The sequence below is a fragment of the Crocuta crocuta genome, unplaced genomic scaffold (assembly GCF_008692635.1).
Source record: "Crocuta crocuta isolate KB4526 unplaced genomic scaffold, BGI_CrCroc_1.0 scaffold193, whole genome shotgun sequence".
NCBI lineage: Eukaryota > Metazoa > Chordata > Mammalia > Carnivora > Hyaenidae > Crocuta > Crocuta crocuta.
In genome coordinates, this window is record NW_027529624.1 from 5,227,707 (window position 1) to 5,251,037 (window position 23,331).

A 23,331-nucleotide genomic window follows, 5' to 3' on the forward strand; every position below is an offset into this window, starting at 1 on the left:
CCGCCAGCCCCGAGCGCCGGCCCCCAGCACCGCGCCAGCCCCGAGCGCCGGCCCCCAGCACCGCCGCCAGCCCCGAGCGCCGGCCCCCAGCACCGCGCCAGCCCCGAGCGCCGACCAGATGGAGCGTCCGCAGCCCGACAGGCAAGTGAGGGGCCCGGGGCGCCGGGGACCCGCCTCTCCCGGGCGGGCAGTCCCTGCCCTGCCGCCTAGCTCTGGTCTTCCGTCCCTCCCTGAGACAGAGCCGGGAAGCCACATCGCTCGCTTCCTTGGGTTTCCCACTAAGGAGAAGCTGGGTTTCAGTCTCGCCCAGTGAGCCAGTTAGAGGGATAAAAGGCGATTTACGTGGCTGGCTCCCTGGCCCAGGATGGGGGAGAGGATGGCAGTGACCCTAAGGTATTCAACTTTTTTTTTTTTTTTGATATTGGACTTCTGAATGTCCTTGGAAGTGCTCTCTGCTTAAATCTAGGATCCCTGGGGCTGCCCAGCTTGGGTGACAGTGGCTGGTTCTCTTACTAGAGCCCCCTGGTGGCCACGTCCTTCTCTTACTAGTCCCGCACCTGAACAAGACATCCTGGAGGCTGTCCTGGCCCCATTTTACAGATGAGGACTTAAGGTGTGGGGAGGCAACAAGCCCACGGCACCCTGCCAGCAGGTGTCTGATCTGGGATTTGAACCACCGTCTGTCCGCCTCCAAGTCTGGCTTCTTCCCTTTTCCAAGGAGTTCGATGAGCATGTACAGAACAGGCGGCAGTGCTTCTGGAAAGGGGTGTCGGAGAGAAAGGAGAAATGACATTTCTGCGGGAGGTGGATACAGATGTGTGACAGAAATACTCCCAGAAAGGGACTCTTTGAGTAACACAGATTTTCACAGGCTTTTTAACCCAAGCGCTTTTATGATGCGCGTAACGTTGTAAGAGATTTGTACCTGAAATGTCAATAAAATAAATGAGTTAAATCTCGGGCCTAAAGCCAATCAAGGTAGTGATGACGTAGAATATGAATGTTCATACTCGTGGGGCTACTTCTCCCAGGGCATTGCAAACCGCACCCCTGCCTTCCGCCAATGCAAACCACACCCCTGCCTTTCCACCAATAACGTGGTATCAGGATTTCCCAGTTGGATGTATGACTTGAGGAGTGTTGGTGGGGCTGTGTTGTAAGGCAGTTGGGAACGTACCTACGTATTAGATGGTAGGTTGGACTTCTTTGTGCAGAGAAGGGCTGCTGAGACACAGGTGACACACTCAGAAGCCCAGCGTGGGGACGAACCCTGCTCAGAGCCACTCTTATTCACCCTCTCTCTCCCCGCTCCTCTGCAGCATGCCCCAGGATTTGTCAGAGGCCCTGAAGGAGGCCACCAAGGAGGTGCACGTCCAGGCGGAGAATGCCGAGTTCATGAAGAACTTTCAGAAGGGCCAGGTGACCCGGAAAGGCTTTAAGGTATGTGGCCTGGTGGGACCAGCCTCGGTGGAGGGTAGGATGGGTGTGCGTGTGTCCAAGGTGCCCAGGCCAGTGGTTTAAGTGGAATTCGGACCAAGGATGCTGAGGGACTGGATGGGCATGTTCAAGGGAATCCTTTTGCAGATGATCCCACCGAGGCTTAAAGAGGGGAAGTGACTTACCCAAGGTCACACAGCAAATTCACAAGCTGTGATGTAGTGTGTGGAGGGGCCGGGGCATGAGCACTATCAGCTGAGTGCCTCTTCTGTGCTGGGCATTCTATCTACAGTTTCTTACTCTGTGCCTTTTCTCTGGGTAAGGAGGATGAGGAAGGGAGGATTCAGAGACGTGAAGTAGCTAACAGAAGGTCACACAGCCAGGAAGTAAATGGGAAGGCTGAAATCAAACCAAGGCTAGTCGCATTTCAGAACTTGTGCTTCTGACCTAATTCTGATCTGTGTCTGAAGGCAAGGGGACGTATGGGTTCGAGGCCGACCACAACCGTTCCCTAACAGTAAGATTGTGGGGACCTCCTCTGTGACGTAGGATTTTAACACAGGGTTTTCCTAAGCACCCACTTCATGTGAGACACAGGTTTTGCGGTTTCCCAGCACCGCTGTGGAATTCATGCAAATAAAAGGCAAGTGCTTGAAGGGTCAGACCGGTGTCTGGTGTGCAGACATCAGCGTGAGGAAGGGCTTGTTCAAGTTGAACAGAGGGTGTTGAACAGGTGTATCTGCCCTGCTCTGGACACGCCTTCCTTTTGCAGTTGGGCCCCCCTGCCCCACTTCCCGCCCAAGGGATGCTGCTGTGAGATGTGACCTGCACCTCCCAGGGGTGGGGGCCCCGGCTACCTCCTGTGGGTGCCGCTTTTAGCCTTTGCTCCCTCTTCCTGTCTTCTTCCTTCCTGTCTCAAAAAGATGACGTGCACCCGGTTGGTGTACTGGAGCCGGGGACAGCAGGAGCCGGGGAGGGGACTGCTGGAGAATCCCATACCCAGCCCCTGGGACTTTGGATCTTGCCTCTGAGCCACTGAGTTCAAAGTGGGCACCAAGATCGATGAGAGAACACGTGCTCGCAGGGATGATGCTAATAGGGGTGATGTTTATCACCACAGCCTCTTGTTTGTTTATTTTTGAGAGAGAGAGAAAAAGAGAGAGAGTGTGAGTAGGGGAGGGGCAGAGAGAGACGGAGAACCTGAAGCGGGCTCCAGGCTCTGAGCTTTCAGCACAGAGCCCGAAGCAGGGCTCGAACCCACGAACCCTGAGATCATGACCTGGGCCGAAGTCGGACACTTAACCAACTGAGCCACCCTCGTGCCCCTATCACCGCAGCCTCTTAACTGAGGGCCAAGGGCCAGGCCGTGCCTAGTACTTTGCCTGGGTCACCCTGCTTGACTCTCACATCAGCCCCCTTTAGTACATGCCTGTCCCCTTTGGCAGGGAAGGGGACCAAGGCTTGACTTGACAGTCACTCAGACCTTAAATTTCCAAGCGAGGGCGAGTGGCTGACCCAAGGTCACACAGCTGAGGACTGGCTGAGCAGAGCTCAGAACCAGGTCGGTCACACTTGATAGCCCAAGCTGCTTTGTATCCGAAAGCTGCCTGGCTTTCTGCCTGTTGAGAAAGGGGACTGCCGTGAAGGTTTATGGCTTAGAAATAACTCGGGAACCTCAATCAGAACGTCTTTGTTCTCCTTCAAACTCAAACTTAGAGTATTAATATGTAATGGCCGTTCCCCAGGCCAAGGTGGACTGGGCCGGTCCCCCCCAGACCAGCAGCTAGAGGTGGTGGGGGCCAGAGTGGCTCTCCAGAGAGGAGAATTGGCCCGCAGACAGTTACTCAGAGGTCCAAGTCCAGAGGCGCCGGGAGGCTTCAGTAAGCAAGCACTTTCATTCAGGTCTTCCCTTGCTCTAGAGCCGTGCTGGCTTGCTAGCAACGCCTGGGCCTGACCTCAGTTTCATTTCTTAGTAGCTGTGAGACCTCACGGTCCCCTCCCCTCTCTCAGCCTCTGCTTCCCTTTCTGTAAAGTGGGAATAGCAGCTCCTCTGTTCGTAGGGACTAAGGCTGCGTGTTCATCCAATGGAGTAAAACGGTTTAGGCTCAGCAAGTGCATGATCGAATTCTCCTCTGGCTGCTGGGCAGAGAGGATTCGCAGGGGGGTGGCCAGCCTGGGGAGGTCACGAGGGTCTCCCAGGGCAGTGGTGGACGGCCTGGCTGGGCTTCTCACACGAGGCTCGGAGCCTGATCTACTTGCTCCGGTTTCAGCTGGTGATGGCCTCCCTGTACCATGTCTACGTGGCTCTGGAGGAAGAGATCGAGCGCAATAAGGAGAACCCCGTCTATGCCCCCCTTTACTTCCCGGAAGAGCTGCACCGCAAGGCCGCACTGGAGCGGGACATGGCCTTCTGGTATGGACCCCACTGGGAGGAAGCCATCCCCTACACGCAGGCCACCAGGCGCTACGTGCGGCGCCTCCACGAGGTGGGACGCACGGAGCCAGAGCTGCTGGTGGCCCACGCCTACACCCGCTACCTCGGCGATCTGTCCGGGGGCCAGGTCCTCAAGAAGATCGCTCAGAAGGCCCTGGACCTGCCCAGCTCCGGGGAGGGCGTGGACTTCTTCACCTTCCCCAACGTCGCCAGCGCCACCAAGTTTAAGCAGCTGTACCGCGCGCGCATGAACACTCTGGAGATGACCCCCGAGGTCAGGCAGAGAGTCATCGAAGAGGCCAAGGCTGCGTTCCTGCTCAACATTCAGGTGAGGAGCTGGCTGGCAGCCCAGGGTGGCCGCTGTCTCCCCTTGCTGCTCCTCTGGGGACATTGCTGCTGCACAGGAGGAGTGGGCTGTGGGTCATGGTTAAGTGCATGGGTGAATGGTTAGGGAGCCGGTTCTGCCAATCACTAGCTGGGTGCTCTTCTTTTAATTTTTTTTTTTTTACATTTTTATTTATTGAGTTTTGAGAGAGAAAGAAACACAAGCAGGGGAGGGGCAGAGACAGAGAGGGAGACACAGAATCCGAAGCAGGCTCCAGGCTCCGAGCTGTCAGCACAGAGCCCGATGCGGGGCTGGAACCCGTGAGCTGCAAGATCATGACCTGAGCTGAGGTCGGTCGCTTAGCCGACTGAGCCACCCAGGTGCCTCACTAGCTGGGTGATCTTCCCTCAGTTTCCCCATCTGTAAAAGGAGGATGTAACAGTACCTGCTTCTTAGAGTTGTACTGAGGGTCAAGTGAGTTTATACCAGTCAAGTCCCGATGGCAGAGCCTGGCACAGGACCAGCCCCCCACGGTTGTTTTGCGTTCTCTGAGGGTGTGAGGGGCACAATTGTAGCATTCTGTGACAACATCGTGCGACAGCATGCACTTGTGTGTGGCCAGGTTGACACTGTGGGGGTCACAGGTGCCACAGGCGTGGCCAGGAAGGTGGGATGCAAGTTTCTAACATTGCCTCAAGCCCAAGGGGAGGGGTGGGCTTTGAGCAAGACCTTGAAGGATGAGTGGGCGGAGCTGGGGGTGGGTGTTGGGAGATGGGCGGAGCTTGAGGTGGGTGTTCTAATTGGATGTGGTAGAATCCTATAGCTGTCCCCTCCTCCTGGGGGCGCTGTGGGCACTGGTGGGGGGGGTCCTAGCTCATGCCCTCCTGGCCCATGGTTCCCAGAGTGGGACCCAGCACTTGTCAGGGAGCACCGCCCCTCCCTTGCAGCGCCCTAACCGACAACAAGGGCAAACAAAACCTGGTCAAGCCTCCAAGGAGCTCTGGAGAGGTTCGGAAAAATGGGGGCTTTGGAGCCAGAACCCCGCTGGAAGGCTGGCCCTCGCTGCCTCACCGCTGGGTTCGCCTCGGTCCAGGCGCTTACCCGCCAGGCCTGGCGAGTGGGCACCGTGAGACCCACTGACTCACGCAGGGGACGGCGGAGCGGAGAAAGCAGGCTGCAGGAGCCACGTGCACTGGGTACCACTCAGGGAACGAGGCTTTACCCAGGGACACAGGACAAGGGCATGGATAAGCCGCGGTGACCCCTGCAGTCAGGATGCTGGTTACCAGGAGCATTTGGGGAAGAGCAGGCAGGCGGTTCTGAGGTACTTGTCACATTTGATCTCACGGAGACGGGCTTTGTGTCTTCTGTCTCTCAGCTGTTTGAGGAGCTGCAGCAGCTGCTGGGCCAGGACCCCGAGGACCAGAGCCCCGCGCAGGCACCGGGGCCGCGCCGGCGGGTCAGCAGCAGGACGCAGGGTGAGGGCCCCTTGGGGACGGGCGCTGTGGGAGGGGCGCAGGGCCCAGCTGTGGGTGTCCAGCGGCGTGGGGCCGTCCCGTCTTCTGAGTGTCCTAAGCGAGAAGTAGGGCGCAGCCACAGGGCGCCAGCCAGCCTGCGGCCTCTCCGCCCCTGTGCCACCCCAGAGCTGTTCCCCATCTCTGAAATCCAGGGCAGTCGACTGGTTCTAGTTCACTGGGCCCGCCTCCCGCCTCTCATGTTTCTGAGGGGAGACCCCCTGATGGGGGGGCAGGGTGTCTGGAAGCGGTTCTAGCAATCACCCTGCGGGGGGACCCCGGGGAGGCATAGAACCCCTCCGTCTTACTGCGGGTTAGTTCCTCCCTCGTGTGCCTCAGTGGCGGTGCTGAGAGAACATCTGGAAAACATCCAGAAAGACCAAAGTGCTCCGCGAAACGTACCCTCCCCGAGCCTGACTCCTGCGCGGGCAAGATTGTGGTTCTGGGGCTGGGGAACAGAGAGGTGAAGGCCAGTCGCCTGCTTGGCGGGTTACTGTAGGCTTGCCCTGGAGCCACCCACCCTGGGGCTTTCCCCCCCGCCTGTGCCAGGACCCCGTGGCGCCCTCTGTTGGTGGAACTGCGCCTGGAAACCGGGGAATGAGGCCAGTCCTGTCGCCGGCTAGCTGGTGTGGGGGGAGGGGTCTTTACCCCTAATACAGCAGTTCTCAAAGTGTGGTCCCCTGGAGCCCTCCTGGAGGATGTGCTCTCACGGTGTGTGTGGGCCGGCTGAAAATGGAGGAGCGGACAGCTTGGAGAAGTAGTAAGCTCCCTGTCTTTGGAGATATCCAAGCGGTGGCCAGGGGGCGGCTGTCTGCTCCAGCAGAATTCCTGGCACTGAGCAGGAACTGCGCTAGAGAGTGCTGAGGGCCCTTTGCTGTGTTTTTCTGCGACACCCCCAACCCCCACCTCTGTCCACCTGTTGCTGACATTGCCCTCCCCCTCCTTTCTCTTTCAGGCTCTGCTCCCGCGGAGACTCCCAGAGGGAAGTCCCAGCCCAACCTTCTCTCCCAGGCACCGCTCCTCCGATGGGTCCTTACCCTCAGCTTTGTGGTGGCAACGGTTGCTGTGGGCCTTTATGTCATGTGATTTGCAGGGGCGCTGGCCCCTCAGGCTGTGAACTCTGTCCCACGGAAGGCCCTGTCTCTGGAGAGGGCACATCTCTTGGCTGGCTTCCTTGTATCTTAGGCAGGAGGGGGGGGGGCTGTCTTCTTCCCCCTCCCCCTCGCCCCGCCCTGTCCTTGCGTCCCTCTCTCTCCGGAAAGGGAGAAAGTCTGTGGCATCTTCCCCAACCAAAAGCACTTCCAGCTCAAGGATGTGAACTTCCAAACTGGGATGAGGGGGCCTGCCTGGACCCTCAGCACCCTCCCCTGTTCCTGCAGCAGAGCCCAGGAGACATGGCCAGGAGCAGCAGCTGTCTTGAGCCTCCGAATGCCCCGAGTTCGCGGTCTCCTTGACACGCCATGACCGCCTTCCCCGTGGGCCATGGCAATTTTTATACAAATGTGCAGAGATGTTGTGTCTTGTGTTTGTCTTGTTTTTGTCGGAGCCACTTTTTGTTCCTGGCTCAACGTGAACTGTGGTATTTTGTTGTGGTCTCTTTTTATAGCAGAATTGNTGGCCTTGGTCGCTAACTTTTGTGTGAAATAATAAACTGCGTTGCCTGATAGTAACTTGAAGTGTTTTTCTTGGGTGCTGTTACCCTTGGGGAGCTGACCTTTCTCCCACTTGTTTCTCGACTGCCTGGTGGGGAGAAGGGGTGAAGGTAAGGGGTGGAAGGGCCTGCTTTTGGATGCTGGTCTCTGGTGTGGGAAAGTGAGGGGTGAGCCTCTAGGCAGTGGGCCTTTGTGGGAACCTTGTTGGAGGCAAGATTCTGCTTTCCTGGGGACGGGATTGCCCTGTTAGGCTGCATGGAGCAGACTACAGGGTAAAATTTATCTAGTCGATACAGTCGGTATTCGGGACTACAGTCAGATCTGCCACTTGGCTAGGTTAGCGCTGCCCTTGATGTTCCTTATTGACCTCTCCGGGGCTCAGTTCTGTCCTCTGCAACACAAATGCAGTGAGACTTACCTCACCTGCCTGTCTGGAGAAGCAAATGAGATGCATGTAAAATGTCAGCATCGCACAACGTCAGCTCCTCTCTTGAAAGGAGGGTGATTGGGGTTTTGTGATCTTGGCTAAGCAACTTTTGCCCGGTGTGTGTGAGTCACCCCACTTCTATCTCGTTTAATCCTCACAGCAAACCTGTGCAGGGTGTTCAGGGGGTCAGGAGGGGTTCAAGCCAGGTCTGTCCAGGGGCGCCTGGGTGGCTCAGTTGGTTAAGCACCGGACTTCGGCTCAGGTCATGATCTCACGGGTTCGTGGGTTCAAGCCCATGTCAAGCTCTGTGCTGACAGCTCAGAGCCTGGAGCCTGTTTCACATTCTGTGTCTCCATCTCTCTGCCCCTCCCCTGCTCACACATTGTCTCACTCTGTCTCTCAAAAATAAATGTAAAAAAATTAAAAAAAAAAAAAGCCAGGATCGTCCAGCTCAAAAGCCCAGATTTTTTCCCCCCAAAGTCATGAAAGCCGCTGAAATATTAATAGTGAAGCTTCCCAATTTGGGAAAGTGAAAACCCCTCACTGAAGGTGTAGTTGGGAAAGCAGGGGACAAGAATGTCTCCTTACACCCCTAGCACGTGAGGACTAGGGACTCTGGAGAACTTTTGTCCTGGCTTTGTCACTAAAGCTGGAACCTTGGACGAATCACTTGGTCTCCTGTTCACCGGCAAAATGAAAATAATATGACTACTTTCCACAGCTGGTGGAGGGGCCAGAGGCGTCTAAACACCAGTCTGTGGACAGTGCTGTCAGAATCACCCTGGGGGGATCTTGGGTCCCATCTGAGTGGTTCTCATTCTGGAAACCTGGGGCAGGACTCTGGAATCCTGTTTTGTGAAAAGCTCCCCAAGAGATTCCAAAGTGCAATCAAGTCCATGAGCCACTGATTATTATGACATTATGTTTGTAAAGAGTAGGCATTCAAAGAGCAGCTATAGCTTTTCCCACCATAGGCCTCGTTTCCAGTTTTCTAAGAAAGTGACATCAATATTCCTTATTTGTAGTGATAAGGGAAAGGAGGAAGGGGACAGACAGGGAAACAAACCAACTTGATTCTACTAATAGCGAAAGGGCTGAATAATCTGTATCCTATTAGCTATTAAATAGAATGAGATAAGGGGCACCTGGCTGGCTCAGTCCAAAGAACATGCAACTCTTTCTTTCTTTCTTTTTTTTTTTTTTTTTACAAATANCATGCAACTCAATCTCGGGTTGTGAGTTCAAGCCTCATGTTAGGTGTAGAGATGGCTTTTTTTTTTTAATGTTTTTATTTATTTGTGTGAGAGAGAGCGTGAGCAGGGGAGGGTCAGAGAGAGGGTGATACAGAATCTGAGCTAGCTGTCCGCACAGAGCCTGAAGTGGGGCTTGAACCCACGAACTGTGAGATCATGACATGATCCTAAGTCAGGCGCTTAACGGACTGAGCCACCCAGGCGCCCCAAGATTACTCTGAAAAAAAGAAAAAAGAAATGACCTTATTCTGCCCTCAGAGGGACTTCCATGAAGCATTAATGAGAAAAGCAAGTTTCAGATTCATTTGGTTTTTTTTTTAATACACTGTAAAAATACTGGCGTTTTAAATACTCCCCGTAAGTAGGTTTCCACGCCTGTGGCAAAGGGAAGAAAACATTATTTGCAGTTGTTCATCGTGGAGAGTGGGAATGGAAGACGGGAAAAGAGATTAGGCAGCCCTCGCTGCTGCTTCAGAACGCCAAGTGTTTCCAAATCTTCCCATTTTTCCAGCGAGGTTGGGTATCTGGGGTCGCGAATTTTCGCAAATTTTCAGCACTGCCAAATAATGAAAAGTCTTCTACGATGGGAAAAAAAAAATCACCTTTTGGGTCGAAGAAAAATCACCCTTCGGACGATTTTGCACCCGGAGGCGACTATTTCTGACTCATCCCCAACGTTTAGAAGGGTGTGTGACAGGGAGAGCACGGCGCGTGGGGGCGAGCGCGCTTGCGCGGGACCGACAGCTTCGGAACCCCCGGTTCTCCCAACCCATGGCTCTAGAGGCGGTCACGGTCTCATGAGGCTTGTAAAAGGCCTGGAGAATGTACACCCGCAGCCCTCGCACCGCGCCCGCCGCCCGCCCCTAGTCCCCAGTCCGAAGGCCGCCCCTCCGCCATCTTTGCTCCCACCCGGCGCCGCGCTGCCGCTTCCTCCCGGATCAGAAGTTTCGCGCCAAATTGTCCGGCAAGCAAAATGGAGCCCGGAAGGAGGCCAGTGATGTGACGTCACGAGCCCCGCAGCCAATCCACTCCCGGAGCCTGTCCGGAAGGTGGGGCTCGCGGGCGCAGAGCGGTCCAATCGCTGGCTGCGGAACCTCAGCGGGCCAATGGGGACGCAGCGGCGCCCGAACGCGGCGTCTCGTTTTTCCCGCGAAACTCGGCGGCGGAGCGTGGAGGTGCTGCTGTACCCGGGTTTGGGAGTTGTGGGATCACAGAGGTGAGACTGGGGTTCTGGGGGGCGGCGGCCCGGGAGTCTGCAGGTGTCTGCCCCTGTGGGCACAGCAGGGTGGGCAGGCTTTGTCGCGGGCGAGCTGGGGTTCCCTCGCCCCGCGTTAGGCGGAGTCTTTCCGGGCATCCGAGCGGAGGCTGCGCGTCGCCCCCCGCCGGCTCCAGCTGTGTGTCCCCGCGCCAGGCGCAGTCATGTCGGGCTTCGACGACCCCGGCATCTTCTACAGCGACAGCTTCGGGGGGGACACCGCGGCCGACGAGGGCCAGGCCCGCAAATCGCAGCTGCAGAGGCGCTTCAAGGAGTTCCTGCGGCAGTACCGAGTGGGCACCGACCGCACCGGCTTCACCTTCAAATACAGGTGCGGGGCCGGAGGAAGAGGGGCGTACAGACCCCCTGGGGTGGCGAACACAGGGGCTGCCCGTCTTCACCGAGAGCCGGCTAGTGTCGAGCACGAATGGGGACACGGGCCCAGAGAAGCGATGGAGCTCGTCCCGGGTCCGAGGATCGGGGTCCCAACCGTGCTTCATCCGGCCGCACACCTGTGGTCTTCGGTTTTGTACGTTTTATACCTGAAGGTAACTTTTGAGTGGGCTCCTAACAGCCAGCTCGAGCTCTTAGGGTCCCTTGGTTCTTTACTCAGGACTTGTTATTGGCATTGGCATCTTTTTTTTCCTGCGTAGTGTCTCTGGCATGTCCTAAACTCAAGTTCTATATGGGGGTAAACGGTGAAGATGGTAGTTAGGATTTACCTCATGCCTACGTTCATTCCAAATTTGCAACTTCCATTGATCAGCACCTGCTGCGTGCCAGGCACTGTCCACCAAAGCTGCCCTTGGTCATTGTGTGACCCTTGGAGTCTTGTCAGATCCTTGTGGGTCCAGCCTCCATCCCTAGCACCTTAAAATGCAGAGGTGGATTTGCAGGTTCAGGCTGGGGCATGACCCGTTATTAGCAGTGACTTCCAAGTAACAGTCTCTCTGTGTCATCCATAAATGGTGCCTCCGTGTGTTCACGTACCAGCTGACATTGACCATCTGTGTGCCAAGCATTGTGCTGCGTGCTGAGATCTGAAGATGAAAAGACCTGTTGCTTACCCTTTAGCAGCTCGTAGATCTGTGAGCCTTATAAGTCGGGGAGCGAGGCATAGAGGCCAAGAGACAAATTACAAAGTGACAGTTGCCTCAAAGGAGAAATATAGGGGCGCCTGAGTGGCTCAGCCATTTGGGCGGCTGGCTCTTGATTTCAGCTCAGGTTGTGATCTCGCGGTTCATGGGTTTAAGCCCCACATCGGGCTCTGCGCTGATGGTGCAGGACCTACTTGGGATTCTATCTCTCTTTCTGTCTGTCCCTTTCTCTCTCCTCGTCCGCTGCTTATGCTCTCTCTCAAAATGAATGTGAAAAATTAAAAAAAAAGAGAGAGATATAGAAGGGAGTTAGGGAGGGCTTTCAGAGAAGGCCAGCTTGACCTTGGCTGAGAGAAGAGTTTCAGGTGTGGAAGGCATTCCTGATGGGAACAGTTACTGCATGGGCAGAGAGGTAGGACTGGCCTATAATGATAGCAAGGGGCTTTCTGGACCACGGTGGCCATTTTGTGTGGCTCTGGGACAGAAGGTAGAAGGGGATAAGGTCTGAGATGAGGCTGAGGAGAGGACTCTGTGCAGGGCTGTGGTCCCTAAGTGTGTTCTGGGACAAGAGTCCTGTATGATGGCCTGGTGGCTCGTAGACAGACGCGGTCCGTCTTTGGTCTCCCAGTTTGAGCTTTGTGTTTTGTTAGTCTCCAAGGGAAAGTTAAAGGCTCCAGGGAGCCCTGCAGCCAAAGAACCGAGTCTCCCAAACTGGCCTGTGTGCACACACACCCGTCTTTAACCATCCTTCAGCCACCTATCTCGTGGACTCTCTCCACGGAGCTTTTTTTTGGAGGGCGCCCCAGTCGGCAGCAGGGAGCCTTGCAGGGTTACATCACAACAACCGCCTGGAGCTTGATATGTCTTTGGGAAGAGGAGGGGGGCAGTGCTGGTGATGGTGTGGGCAGATTTGGGGTGCAGGTGCGCCTCGGCCAGTGTTGATTTGCTCTTCTCTGCTCCCCCCCCCCGCCGCCCACTCCAGGGATGAACTCAAGCGCCATTACAACCTGGGGGAGTACTGGATCGAGGTGGAGATGGAAGACCTGGCCAGCTTCGACGAGGACCTGGCCGACTACTTGTATAAACAGCCAGCCGAGCACTTGCAGCTGGTGAGGGGAACCCTGTCCCTGACCCCCTTCCCCCACCCCTGGGGCTGGCCCTGCTCTGCTCACTAACAGCTGGCTCCTCCCTCTTCTCCAGCTGGAGGAAGCTGCCAAGGAAGTGGCTGATGAGGTGACCCGGCCCCGGCCCACTGGTGAGGAGGTGCTTCAGGACATTCAGGTCATGCTCAAGTCAGATGCCAGCCCGTCCAGCATTCGTAGCCTGAAGGTGGGTCCACCTGGAGGCTGGTCCCCAGGCAGCGGTGGCTGCTGCATGGTGCACAGGGGCTTCAGCTGTGTGATGCTGAGCAGCTCACTTAGCCTCTCTGAGCCAGTTTCCTCCTTTGTAAAATTGACTCATTGGACAAGTGTTTACTGAGCTCCTTCTGTGGGCAAGGCATTGAGTTGTTTCCTGGAAAAACAATTTGAGCCACCCAAAGAGCTCCGGTGTGGAGTTGATGTCTGCCCCTTGGGTGTGGGGGGAGCCCTGAGTAAGCCAGTGCATATCACCCATGGTGATTGTATGTATGTATGTATGTATGTATATTTTTGAGCCAGATATAGAGAGCGTGCATGCAAAGTGGGGAGGAGCAGAGAGGGAGGGAGGGAATTCCAAACACGGCACAGAGCCTGACGCAGGGCTCGATCTCCAACTATAAGATTGTGACCTGAGCTGAAATCAAGGGTCGGATGCTCAACTGACTGAGCCACCCAGGAACCCCCTCCCATGATGATTTTAGATTTTCCTCAGTGCGGTAGAAGAAATCAGGGGGGTGGCCCTTGGGAAAGACCAAGAAGGCTTCTTTGGTGAAAAACCAGCACTGGGCAGACACCTGGGAGAACATTCCAGAGGGGTGGAGGTAGGGCCTGGGCAAAGCCTGAGTGGCGAGGAGGGCGTGGTGTGTATGCTCAAGGCTGTGTTGAAGGACAGCCAGCGAGGCTAAGGGTGATTGGGAAGCAGGAAGGGTTGACATCTGAGGTGTTTCTTTGTTTTAATTGACAAATACTGAAGGCTGCGGTGTTCCAGTTGTGGGTGAGACCCTCACGTAAATGCACAGGACTTGGTTCTCACGGAGTTGATGGTGGGAGAGACAGATACGGGACTTGCAGATAATTTCAGGAGCTGTGATGAAAGAAAGAAACACAAGTAAATATGACAGTGGCCGAGGGAGGTGGATGGTGGTCAGAAGAGGCCTCTCTGAGGAAGTGATGTTGGAGTGAGTCTGAGTGATTCATAGTCAGCTGCGCGACAGCCCAAGGGAAGAGCATTCCAGGCTTGAGGAGTAGCAAGTGTAAAGGCCCTGAGGTGGGGACAGTGGCACGCTTCAAGGGACAAGAAGGAGCCAGTGTGGCCGGACCCTAGTGAGCACGAGTGTTGAGGGAAGGAAGGGGGAGGAGAGGAAGAGGCCAGAGGGCCAGGGCCCTTCCAGCCTGGAAAGGAGCTTGGACTCTGGATGGAGCACAGGAGGAAAGCAGGGGGTGTTCAGGTATCAGAGTGGGCTGATTCCATTGGCAAACAATCCCTTTGGCTGCCATGTGGAGGACACTTTATAAAATTGGCAGGAGTGGGAGCCAGGAGAGCAGGAAGTGATGCTCATGACATTAGTCGTTCTGTGACAGGCTGGCTGTTGGAATCTAGGGAGGTGATGCGCTTGGCTGTACTTGGCGTAACTCATAGCAGGGCCCAGATATCACCCATCTAGCCAATGGCACCTCATGTGCGTCAGACCCACAAGGCCAGGCTCTGGTCTTTGCTGGAGTCCCCACATCCCGCCGCTCTCTTGGGGTCCCTGTCAAGCTTTCATTGGCTGGCATGACGGCAGGTCTGTTCCAGAAGCAGGGCTGTGAGCTCTGGAGCTTGTCAGCCTCATCTCTGTATTCCTAGCACCCGAGAGGGGCTCCGTGACGATGTTTGGAATCAAACTCAGTATCACGCGTTTGCCTCTCTGTGGAAGTGGCATTGGACCTCTTTTGGGGGGCAGCTGTTTCATCAGGCAGGCAAGCGGCCACTCCCCCCGGGGACACTACTGTCAGACTCCTGCGAGAGACCGACAGCTCAGAGCCTGCAGCCTGCTTCGGATTCTGTTTCTCCCTCCCTCTCTCTCTGCCCCTTCCCTACTCACACTCTGTCTCTCTCTCAAAAATAAATATTTAAAAAGTGCTTTTACTTTTTTTTTTTTTTAATTTTAAGTAGGCCCTACACCCAATGTGGGCCTTGAACTCAAAGCCCTGAGATCAAGAGTCACGTGTTCTACTGACTCAGCCAACAAGGTTCCCCTGAAAGAACCGTTCCTGACGGAAAATTGCACACAGAAAGGATAGTGTAATGAGTCCCTTATAACTTTTTTTTTTTAATGTTTTATTTATTTCTAGGAGAGAGAGAGAGAGAGAGAGAGAGACAGCGTGAGTAGGGGAGGGTCAGAGAGAGAGGGAGTCACAGACTGAAACAGGCTCCAGGCTCTGAGCTGGCAGTCAGCACAGAGCCCGATGCGGGGCTCGAACCCGCAAACCGTGAGATCATGACCTAAGCGAAAGTCGGACGCTTAACCGACTAAGCCACCCAGGTGCCCCGAGTCCCTTATACCTTCGCCTAGGTTTAACGGTTAACGTTTTGCCTTATTTTCTTCTTTTTTGTTGTTGCTAAAGTGCTTTAAAGTAAATTATAGAAGTGCCTATCTAAGTACTTCCCGCATGCGTTAGAAGATTTTCCTATGTAATCTCTGGTGTCCCTGTCTCCCTTTAACCAACCGCACCCTGGATGACCCTCTTGTAGTCGGACATGATGTCGCACCTGGTGAAGATCCCTGGCATCATCATCTCGGCGTCTGGGGTCCGCGCCAAGGCCACCCGCATCTCCATCCAGTGCCGCAGCTGCCGCAACACGCTTAGCAACATCGCCATGCGCCCGGGCCTGGAGGGCTATGCCCTGCCTAGAAAGTGCAACACGTGAGTGGGCCTTGCGGGGCCCCAGAGCCTTGGGGGGGGAGGGGGGCGGTGACATCTGAGTGCAGATGGGAGAGGTGAGGCCCCGCCTGCCGCGCCTGCAGGGAGAGGGGCTGGGGCGGCGGCGCGCCCTGTGGGGGTGGCGTGGGCTGATGCGCCGGGGCTCCAGGCTGAGAACCAGGCACTGTGTCCTCCTCCACTGATGAGTTCTGTCCCCACCAGGACGTCCAGACAACTTGTGTGAGGAACCCAGGGTCGGGAGGGGAAAGCAGTCGGGGGAATGAGTCTGTCTGGGGTCTTCTGAAGCAAACTGGCTCGCTGGGGCGGCCGGCCCAGAACGCAGCACTCATGTTCTCGTACACGTTGCCTGTGACCACGTTTGCGCTGCAGAGACCGCGTGTGTGGCCTGTTGGCCCGTGAAAGCGACTGTTTACTCTGGCTCTTATAGAAAACGATCTCCACCCCTGATCCGAAGGGCCCGCACCCTCCCTCAGGCTGCTCATCGGCCCCTGCTGGTCCCCCTCAGCCACCCGCCCCCAGTGTCGGCAGTGCCCTGTGCTCAGCCACGCTGCTTTTTTCTGCGCTCACTCCCTGCGTGGTCTCAGGCTCTGAGTACCATCCACATGCAGAGGACACTCACATGTGTGTCCCCCGAACTCCATAGTCAGACCTGGCTGTGGCTGGACGCCTCTAAGCCAGGGTCCAGGGGACACTGCAGATCGGAACTGCACTGACCTGACCTCCATCACGTCCCCAGATCCGTCCTTCCACAGCCCCTCTCCCCACCCCAGGTCCAAGTGCTCAGTCTCTGAGTGTTTCCGGGAAGTCCTTTTGGCTCTGCCCTTGAGGTTGCATGTAGAGAACCGGACCCTGTCTTGACCACCTGGGTGTGTCTGTGGCCCTCTCTTACCTGGAGTGGTGACACCCCCAGCCCACCTTCATCCCTCAGTCTGTTCTTCTCCCCGCTGCACAGGGATCAGGCCGGCCGCCCCAAGTGCCCGCTGGACCCGTACTTCATCATGCCCGACAAGTGCAAGTGTGTGGACTTCCAGACCCTCAAGCTGCAGGAGCTGCCTGACGCGGTGCCTCACGGCGAGATGCCCAGACACATGCAGCTCTACTGCGACAGGTGCCGGGGGCGGGGGCAGCCGTCCCCAGGTCAGGTGCTGGGTGTGGCCGCGTGAGCGAGGTGGGCGGAGGGGGTGGCTCCTCAGGAAACACCCGTTCCCTGGAACACCGGTGCCTCCCATGTTTCCACTCCTCCTGTAACCCCCACCCCCCAAAGCTTCGAGGGCGTGTAGTGCCTGCCGTGCTGCCGATGGACCTGGAGCCCCGAGAGGCTGACGGGCCCCCTGAGTGCTTTGAGCTGGGCTTTCCCCAGAGAGTCCCGGGCTCTCTGTTCACGCGCTTCCTTGGGNAAGTTTGGCCTGACCTCCAGCAGGGGCCGTGACAGGGTGGGTGTGGGCATCCGGAGCTCCTACATCCGTGTCCTGGGCATCCAGGTGGACACAGATGGCTCTGGTGAGTTGGCTGTGGGGCCCTGGCTCTGCTGCGCCCTGGGCCAAGCCCTGTCGTCTCTCCTCTGGATTATTGCTGGGCCTCCTGATTTCCCTGTCCTCACCCTTCCCAGGGGTCCCCAAGGGCCTCCACAATCTGGGCTTCTAGCTGCTCAGAACCCACTTCCCCTCACTGGACCCTGAGCACTAAGCCCGCTCCTCAGGGGCAGAACTGGGGTCTCGGCTCAGGCTTGGGGCATCCCAGCTCTGAGGCGCTGCGCTGCAGGGTGCCCTGATCGGGCGGTGGGCTGGCCAGGGTCTCGCTCACATAGCACTCCTGCCCGCCCGCCCAGGCCGCAGCTTTGCCGGGGCCGTGAGCCCGCAGGAGGAGGAGGAGTTCCGGCGCCTGGCCGCCCTCCCCAACGTGTATGAGGTCATCTCCAAGAGCATCGCCCCGTCCATCTTCGGGGGAACGGACATGAAGAAGGCCATCGCCTGCCTGCTGTTTGGGGGCTCCCGAAAGAGGTGGGGGTCTAGTTCCCCCAGATCTGGGAGGGGACAGGTGACTTGGCCCATAGGAGGGTAGCTGCCGGTGGTCAGGACTTGAATGTTCTTTTCCTTTTCCTGGGACCCTTGCCTGCTGCTCCCAGGCTCCTTCCCCATCTCCCAGGCTCACTGCCAGCTGGCTAGTGGCTCATCCGTCCTCTCCCATTTCCTTGGCCGTCCCTGGCCTGGAGGCAAGCTCTCTCCTCCATTGCCACCACGGGCGAGGCTGGGGGACGCGGCGGTCGTGAACGAGGGTCTCAGCCCAGGGCCTCTGCCTGCCTGCTGCTCTGAGGCTTGTGATATTGGTTGGGGGGCCAACCGCCAGCCCGGCCCATGAGCAGCCTGAGTGCCAGCCCCGCCCACCTGCTCGTTCCCCCCCAGGCTCCCTGATGGGCTCACCCGCCGAGGAGACATCAACCTGCTGATGCTGGGGGACCCGGGGACGGCCAAGTCCCAGCTGCTGAAGTTTGTGGAGCAGTGCTCTCCCATCGGGGTAAGTGCCTGGGGCGTGCTGCTCTGCCTGGCCGTCCCAGTAGGAGGGCAGGCTGCAGGCTGGCCCCCGGGTCCCCAGGACCCCTCGGTGAGCTGGCTTACCGCAGTCTCTCTCGTTCCTCTTGCCTGAGGTCAGGATGGCACAGTGGGAGAAGGAAGGGGACCAGTGGGTGCGGGTCGGTATGGGGCGGGGGGTGGAGTGCGGCCTGAGAGACCGCCCAGGCTTTGGGTCTTTGCTTGGCCAGTAGCTAGCTGCCCGCGGACCTCCAGCAAGTCACCTCACCTCCCTGAGACTCTTGTCTACCCTGAATCACCGCGTTGATAACAATCGTGCGAAGATTAGGGGCCAGGCACTGCTTGCAGCGCATTATGTAGATTTACCCACCTGATGCTCCGCTCTTGCACGATGGGTGCTGTGAGCCCTCTTAAGGAGAAAGGGTACAGAATAGTTTCGTCTTGCCCAGGGCCCCACAGCTAGTAAGTGCGAGCACAGGGAATTGACCCCAGGTGTGTGGTAGGCGGGGTGCTCTGTGCAGTCAGATCAGGGGTCTGGGGGCTCAGAGTGGGCGGGGCTGGCCGCTGTGGCCTGTGGGACCCGGCTGTGCTGGCGGGCGCTGTAGTTTTGGGTAGACTGGAAGTGTGCCAGGTGCTCTGTGCCCTAGCGCCTGACAAATATGCGCGCGCTGCAGCCATGAGTCCTAGGGGTGGGCTTACGTTTCTTCTTTTTTTTTTTTTAATGTTTGTTTATTTTTGAGAAAGAGACAATGTGAGTGGGGGAGGGGCAGAGAGAGAGAGAGGGAGGGAGAATTTGAAGCAGGCTCCAGGCTCTGAGCTGTCAGCACAGAGCCTGATGTGGGGATCAAACTCATGAACTGTGAGATCATGACCTGAGCCGAAGTTGGATGCTTAACTAGCTGAGCTACCCAGGCGCCCCTTTACGTTTCTTTAAAAAGAAAAAAAAACTTTTTTTTTAATGTTTATTTTTCAGAGAGAGACCGGGTACAACCATGGGAGGGGCAGAGAGAGACAGAGAGAATGAGAGAATATGAAGCAGGCTCCAGGCTCTGTCAGCACAGGGTCCGATGCTGGGCTCCAAGTCACCGATCATGGCCTGAGCTGAGAGAGAGAGAGAGAATATGAAGCAGGCTCCAGGTTTTGTCAGCACAGGGTCCGATGCGGGGCTCCAAGTCACCGATCGTGGCCTGAGCTGAAGTTGGATGCCCAACCAACTGAGCCCCCCAGGCGCCCCCAGTAGGCTTACATTTTTGGTGGTCACATTAGAAAACTAAAAATAACAGACGAAATTAATTTTAATACTCAACATTTAACTCAATATATCTGAAGTGTTGTTGTTTTAGCGTGTAGTTTAACATAAAAGATACCGTGCGATACTTCATATTCTTTTATTTTTTTAAGCACGAGGTTTGAAACGGGTGTGTATTTTGCACCCTAAGCCCACCTGGGTTAGGACTTGCCGGAGTGGCAGCGTTGGCCCTCAGGTCTATACAGAGATGACAAGGGACTGGGGAGGGAGAAGCTTTTCCTTGGGAGTCAGGAGTCCCTATCCCAGCCCCGAAGCCACCTGGAAGTGTGTCACTCTTCCCCTCCGGGCCTCCGTTGGCTCCTCTGTGAGCTGGGCCCCCGAGGGCCGCTTCCCAGGGCTGTGGTGGGACACAGGTGACGGGTGCATGAGGGTGCCCACCGGGGGAGGACATCCAGGCCAGACTGGTGCCAGGGCCACCTTCCCAGCCCAAGGGTGGAGACGGGGTTGTGTCCTGGGCTCTGCAGCCGGCTCTGATGTGTGACCTTGAGGCAGCCCCGTCAGTCTGGGCCCTAGACTCCTGGGGTCAGAGCACTGAGCTGGAGACGTGCGGTGCCCCGACCCTTCCCCTCTCCCCCCAGGTGTACACGTCAGGAAAAGGCAGCAGCGCGGCGGGCCTGACCGCCTCAGTGATGAGGGACCCCTCGTCCCGGAACTTCATCATGGAGGGCGGGGCCATGGTCCTGGCGGACGGCGGGGTCGTCTGCATCGACGAGTTTGACAAGGTGGGTCTGAGGGTGAGGTGGCGGCTGCAAAGTGGTGTGGCCTCCTGTGTGCAGACCGCACAAACCACCTCTGATTGGGAGACCCGTGTGTTCAGTCTCCGGGCCTGTTACTCTAGGGAAGTAGTTTAAGCTCTCTGAGCCTCGGTTTCCAGCATCTGGAGAGTGGGGAGAGGAGAGCCGAGCCCGCGCTGTTCACTGTCACCGGGGCGAGGGCCCTCCTCGTTCCTGCCGTCCGCCTGGCATAGCGTCGGGACTTGACTGGTGGTGGCTGTGGTTTTCCCGCTACCCTGCTCTCCTGCCCCCCCTCCCTACCCCCGACCTCACAGACGGTCCTGTCCACACAGATGCGGGAAGACGACCGAGTGGCGATCCATGAGGCCATGGAGCAGCAGACCATTTCTATAGCCAAGGTGTGTGGCTACCTTCCAGCCCGGCCGCGTGTGGGGAGGGTGCTGGCCGGGTCCTGGGGGCGCACGGGCGCGTACAAGTGGAGGAGATGTGCCCCGGTTCTCTCTCCGCCATCTGCTCCCTCCCTGTCCCCTCAGGCTGGGATCACCACCACCCTCAACTCCCGGTGCTCCGTCCTGGCTGCAGCCAACTCGGTGTTTGGGCGCTGGGATGAGACGAAGGGGGAGGACAACATCGACTTCATGCCCACCATCTTGTCCCGCTTTGACATGATCTTCATTGTCAAGGACGAGCACAACGAGGAGAGGGACATGGTGCGTTGGAGGACGGCCGGGGCCACCGAGTGCACGGGGCCGGGTCCAGCCAGGCCTGTGGTTCTGGGGGAGGGTCAGCGGGACTTGGCCTGGAGTCCTGACCATCGGACTTGCCTGTAAGCGGGCACCCCGGGTGGGGGTGGGGGGTGGCTGGGGCCTGCGGAGAACACCTGGGGTCTAGAGTCCTGCCTCCTGTGTGTGGCGGGCCGTGCAGTTCGGGTAAATCATTCCCTTCCTGGGCCCCAGCCCTTTGTATACGAAACAAGGGAGATGACCTCTGCACATAACAGAAGCCTGGCTGTGGCCAGGACGTTTCTGGAAGAAAGCGGCGGCTTCTGTAACGGGCAAGCCCAAAGGCGTGAGGCTCAGCTGGGTCTAGGGCCCTGTGGTCAGAGCCCTCCGTTCTGCCTCTGCGCTGCCTTTCTTACTGGAGGGCTGTTCCCAGGCGGATGCTCTCCTGTGGCCAATACGGCCCTGGCAGCTCTGTGATTTTGTCTGATTGGCTCATGGCTCCCAAGGAAAGAGGGGCCGCCGCCTCTCAGTGAGTTCTGGCCCTACCAGCCCCTCCCTCTTGCCTGCTCATTGTCCACGTTGGGACCTGGGGTGGGGAGGGCCTGTGGGCTGACCCATGTCCCCTCGGCCTCCCCAGATGCTGGCCAAACACGTCATCACTCTGCACGTGAGTGCACTGACCCAGACCCAGGCCGTGGAGGGCGAAGTTGACCTGGCCAAGCTCAAGAAGTTCATTGCCTACTGCCGAGCGTGAGTCCTAGACACGGGCCCGCGGACGTGGGGTTGCCTGCTCTCCCGGGGTGAGAGGGAGCCCTGGGCCTGCTTCTTGCGCGGGATGCCTGAGGTAAAGCCCTCTTGAGGGTCTGGTTAAGCTCCTTTTTTGACCTTTCACGGGTCACTCGGTAGCTTCTGGCTTCAGTTCCTGCATCTCTAAGATGTAGGGGTAAGAACCAAGTCTTACCCTCACCTTACCCTCCCATGCAGGGCAGTGTGGCCGCTGTGGACACAGGCTCTGTGTCACATCCGCCCCACCATGTGACCTTGGGCAAGTCAGTTGCGCTCTGAGCCTCCCTTTTCCTGGACTGGTGTTGCCTGGGGTTTTGTAAGGGCGGCCCGGGTGATTAAGTGCTGCCTGAGTAAATGTTCAGGAAATGGCAGCTTCAGCTTCCATGCTTCCATTCCTGTTTTCTTCACAGACGGCCAGTAATCATAATCCTGCGAACAACAGTTATCCTATGCCGGGTCTTCTCTCGGTATCTCGTGTGTAAATGAACTTGAGCCTGTCCCCAAACCTCTGAGGGTGCCGAAGGGATTTGTTTTACTGGGGCTGCGGCAAGGAAGCTGAGGAAAGGAGGGGTCAAGGAACTTGTCCAAGGTGCTGAGTGGGAGGTGGTAGAGCAAGGATTTGAACCCGGGTACTGGCTCCAGGGGCTGTGCCGTGAGATTTGGGACGTGTGGAGATTTGGGACGTTCACCTCTGCGGTCTCCTGTTGGGGGTAAAACCTGAGGGTGGAGGAGTCTTCAGGGACCCTGCAGTGGGAGGGGAGCACTTTAGTCGATGGGTCCTCCTCACAGTTCTGAGCTCCCATGGCCCCGGTCTCAGAGGCTCGGACCCCAGCTGTGAGTCCCACCCCATCTTGATGCCAGGTCCTCAGTGGCCTCGGGGAATTGACTCCCTCCTGGCTTCTGTCCATTCATCCTCAGGATGAGGGCTGGCTCAGGCGATCTAAGTATTCCCCCGAACCTGTGACTGTCACCTGGCGGGGCAGCATGGTGGGTGCCCCAAGAGCCCTTCTTCCTGGGCTCATGGCAGCTGCTCCCCACCGTCCCGCAGGAAGTGTGGCCCCCGGCTGTCGGCAGAGGCCGCGGAGAAGCTGAAGAACCGGTACATCATCATGCGGAGCGGCGCCCGGCAGCACGAGAGGGACAGCGACCGGCGCTCCAACATCCCCATCACCGTGCGGTGAGTGGGCGCAGGCGCTGGATGCGCCCCTTGTGGACAAAGCAGGCGGCGCTGGCAAGCCGTGGCCGTGGCCCCTTGCTGAGCGCACAGCACGGGCCTGCAGTCAGGGCTGCGGGTCGGGGAGGCTGTGGAGTGCAAACCCTGACGGCATGTACTTCTCGGCTTGTTGTAAGGTTGAGAAAACCTAGGACCCTGTTTTCTGAATTTTGTCTGGCTTCCCTCGTTGGAGGGCAGCCTGAGGGGAAGGGAAGGGTCCAGTCATGGGAGCTAAGAGAACTGGGTCCTGGCCTCTGGCCGGCTGAGTGTGGGGAAATGGCTTTCTTTCTCTGGACCACAGTTCTCATGTTGTTTTAAGTCCTCATTCTTGTGAATTTATACAGTAGAGGGTGGTAGTAGACCAAGAAGCTGGAAGTTCAAACATTCTGTGGGAATTTCAGGAAATGTCCTTAAAAGGTGGGCCCTTCTAGGGGCGCCTGGGTGGCTTAGTCGGTTAAGCGTCCGACTTTCGCTTAGGTCATGATCTCGCGGTTCGTGGGTTCGAGCCCCGCATCGGGCTCTGTGCTGACTGCCGGCTTAGAGCCTGGAGCCTGTTTCGGTCTGTGACTCCCTCTCTCTCT

The 23,331-nt window shown here is 57.3% G+C and overlaps 2 protein-coding genes across 2 annotated transcripts in view; both read left to right on the forward strand.

Annotated features, from left to right (window-relative positions):
- The first annotated feature begins 6 nt into the window (after window positions 1-6).
- HMOX1 (heme oxygenase 1) lies at window positions 7-7,318 on the forward strand. Its single transcript, XM_077762038.1, has 5 exons — window positions 7-141; window positions 1,320-1,440; window positions 3,708-4,199; window positions 5,575-5,674; window positions 6,666-7,318. Exons 1-5 carry the CDS (start codon window positions 119-121, stop codon window positions 6,794-6,796), a joined length of 867 nt encoding a protein of 288 aa, XP_077618164.1. The 5' UTR covers window positions 7-118; the 3' UTR covers window positions 6,797-7,318.
- Window positions 7,319-10,180: 2,862 nt separating this feature from the next.
- Window positions 10,181-23,331, forward strand: part of MCM5 (minichromosome maintenance complex component 5) — a 17,268-nt gene continuing 4,117 nt past the window's right edge. Inside the window, exons 1-14 of the mRNA XM_077762039.1 lie at window positions 10,181-10,258; window positions 10,454-10,628; window positions 12,377-12,503; window positions 12,595-12,723; window positions 15,268-15,440; window positions 16,411-16,600; window positions 16,823-16,958; window positions 17,287-17,458; window positions 17,861-17,972; window positions 19,874-20,017; window positions 20,362-20,427; window positions 20,563-20,739; window positions 21,389-21,501; window positions 22,586-22,714. Of these exons, the coding sequence (XP_077618165.1) occupies window positions 10,462-10,628; window positions 12,377-12,503; window positions 12,595-12,723; window positions 15,268-15,440; window positions 16,411-16,600; window positions 16,823-16,958; window positions 17,287-17,458; window positions 17,861-17,972; window positions 19,874-20,017; window positions 20,362-20,427; window positions 20,563-20,739; window positions 21,389-21,501; window positions 22,586-22,714 (1,835 nt within the window). The 5' untranslated portion in view covers window positions 10,181-10,258; window positions 10,454-10,461. The remainder of the gene's footprint in view (window positions 10,259-10,453; window positions 10,629-12,376; window positions 12,504-12,594; window positions 12,724-15,267; window positions 15,441-16,410; window positions 16,601-16,822; window positions 16,959-17,286; window positions 17,459-17,860; window positions 17,973-19,873; window positions 20,018-20,361; window positions 20,428-20,562; window positions 20,740-21,388; window positions 21,502-22,585; window positions 22,715-23,331) is intronic.

Excerpts from the sequence above, each read along its gene's own strand:
- HMOX1 (XM_077762038.1), top strand. The coding sequence starts at position 119 with ATGGAGCGTCCGCAGCCCGACAG. Across the intron at positions 142-1,319 it reads GAGCGTCCGCAGCCCGACAG|CATGCCCCAGGATTTGTCAG; the intron begins GCAAGTGAGGGG and ends GCTCCTCTGCAG. Across the intron at positions 4,200-5,574 it reads CGTTCCTGCTCAACATTCAG|CTGTTTGAGGAGCTGCAGCA; the intron begins GTGAGGAGCTGG and ends TCTGTCTCTCAG.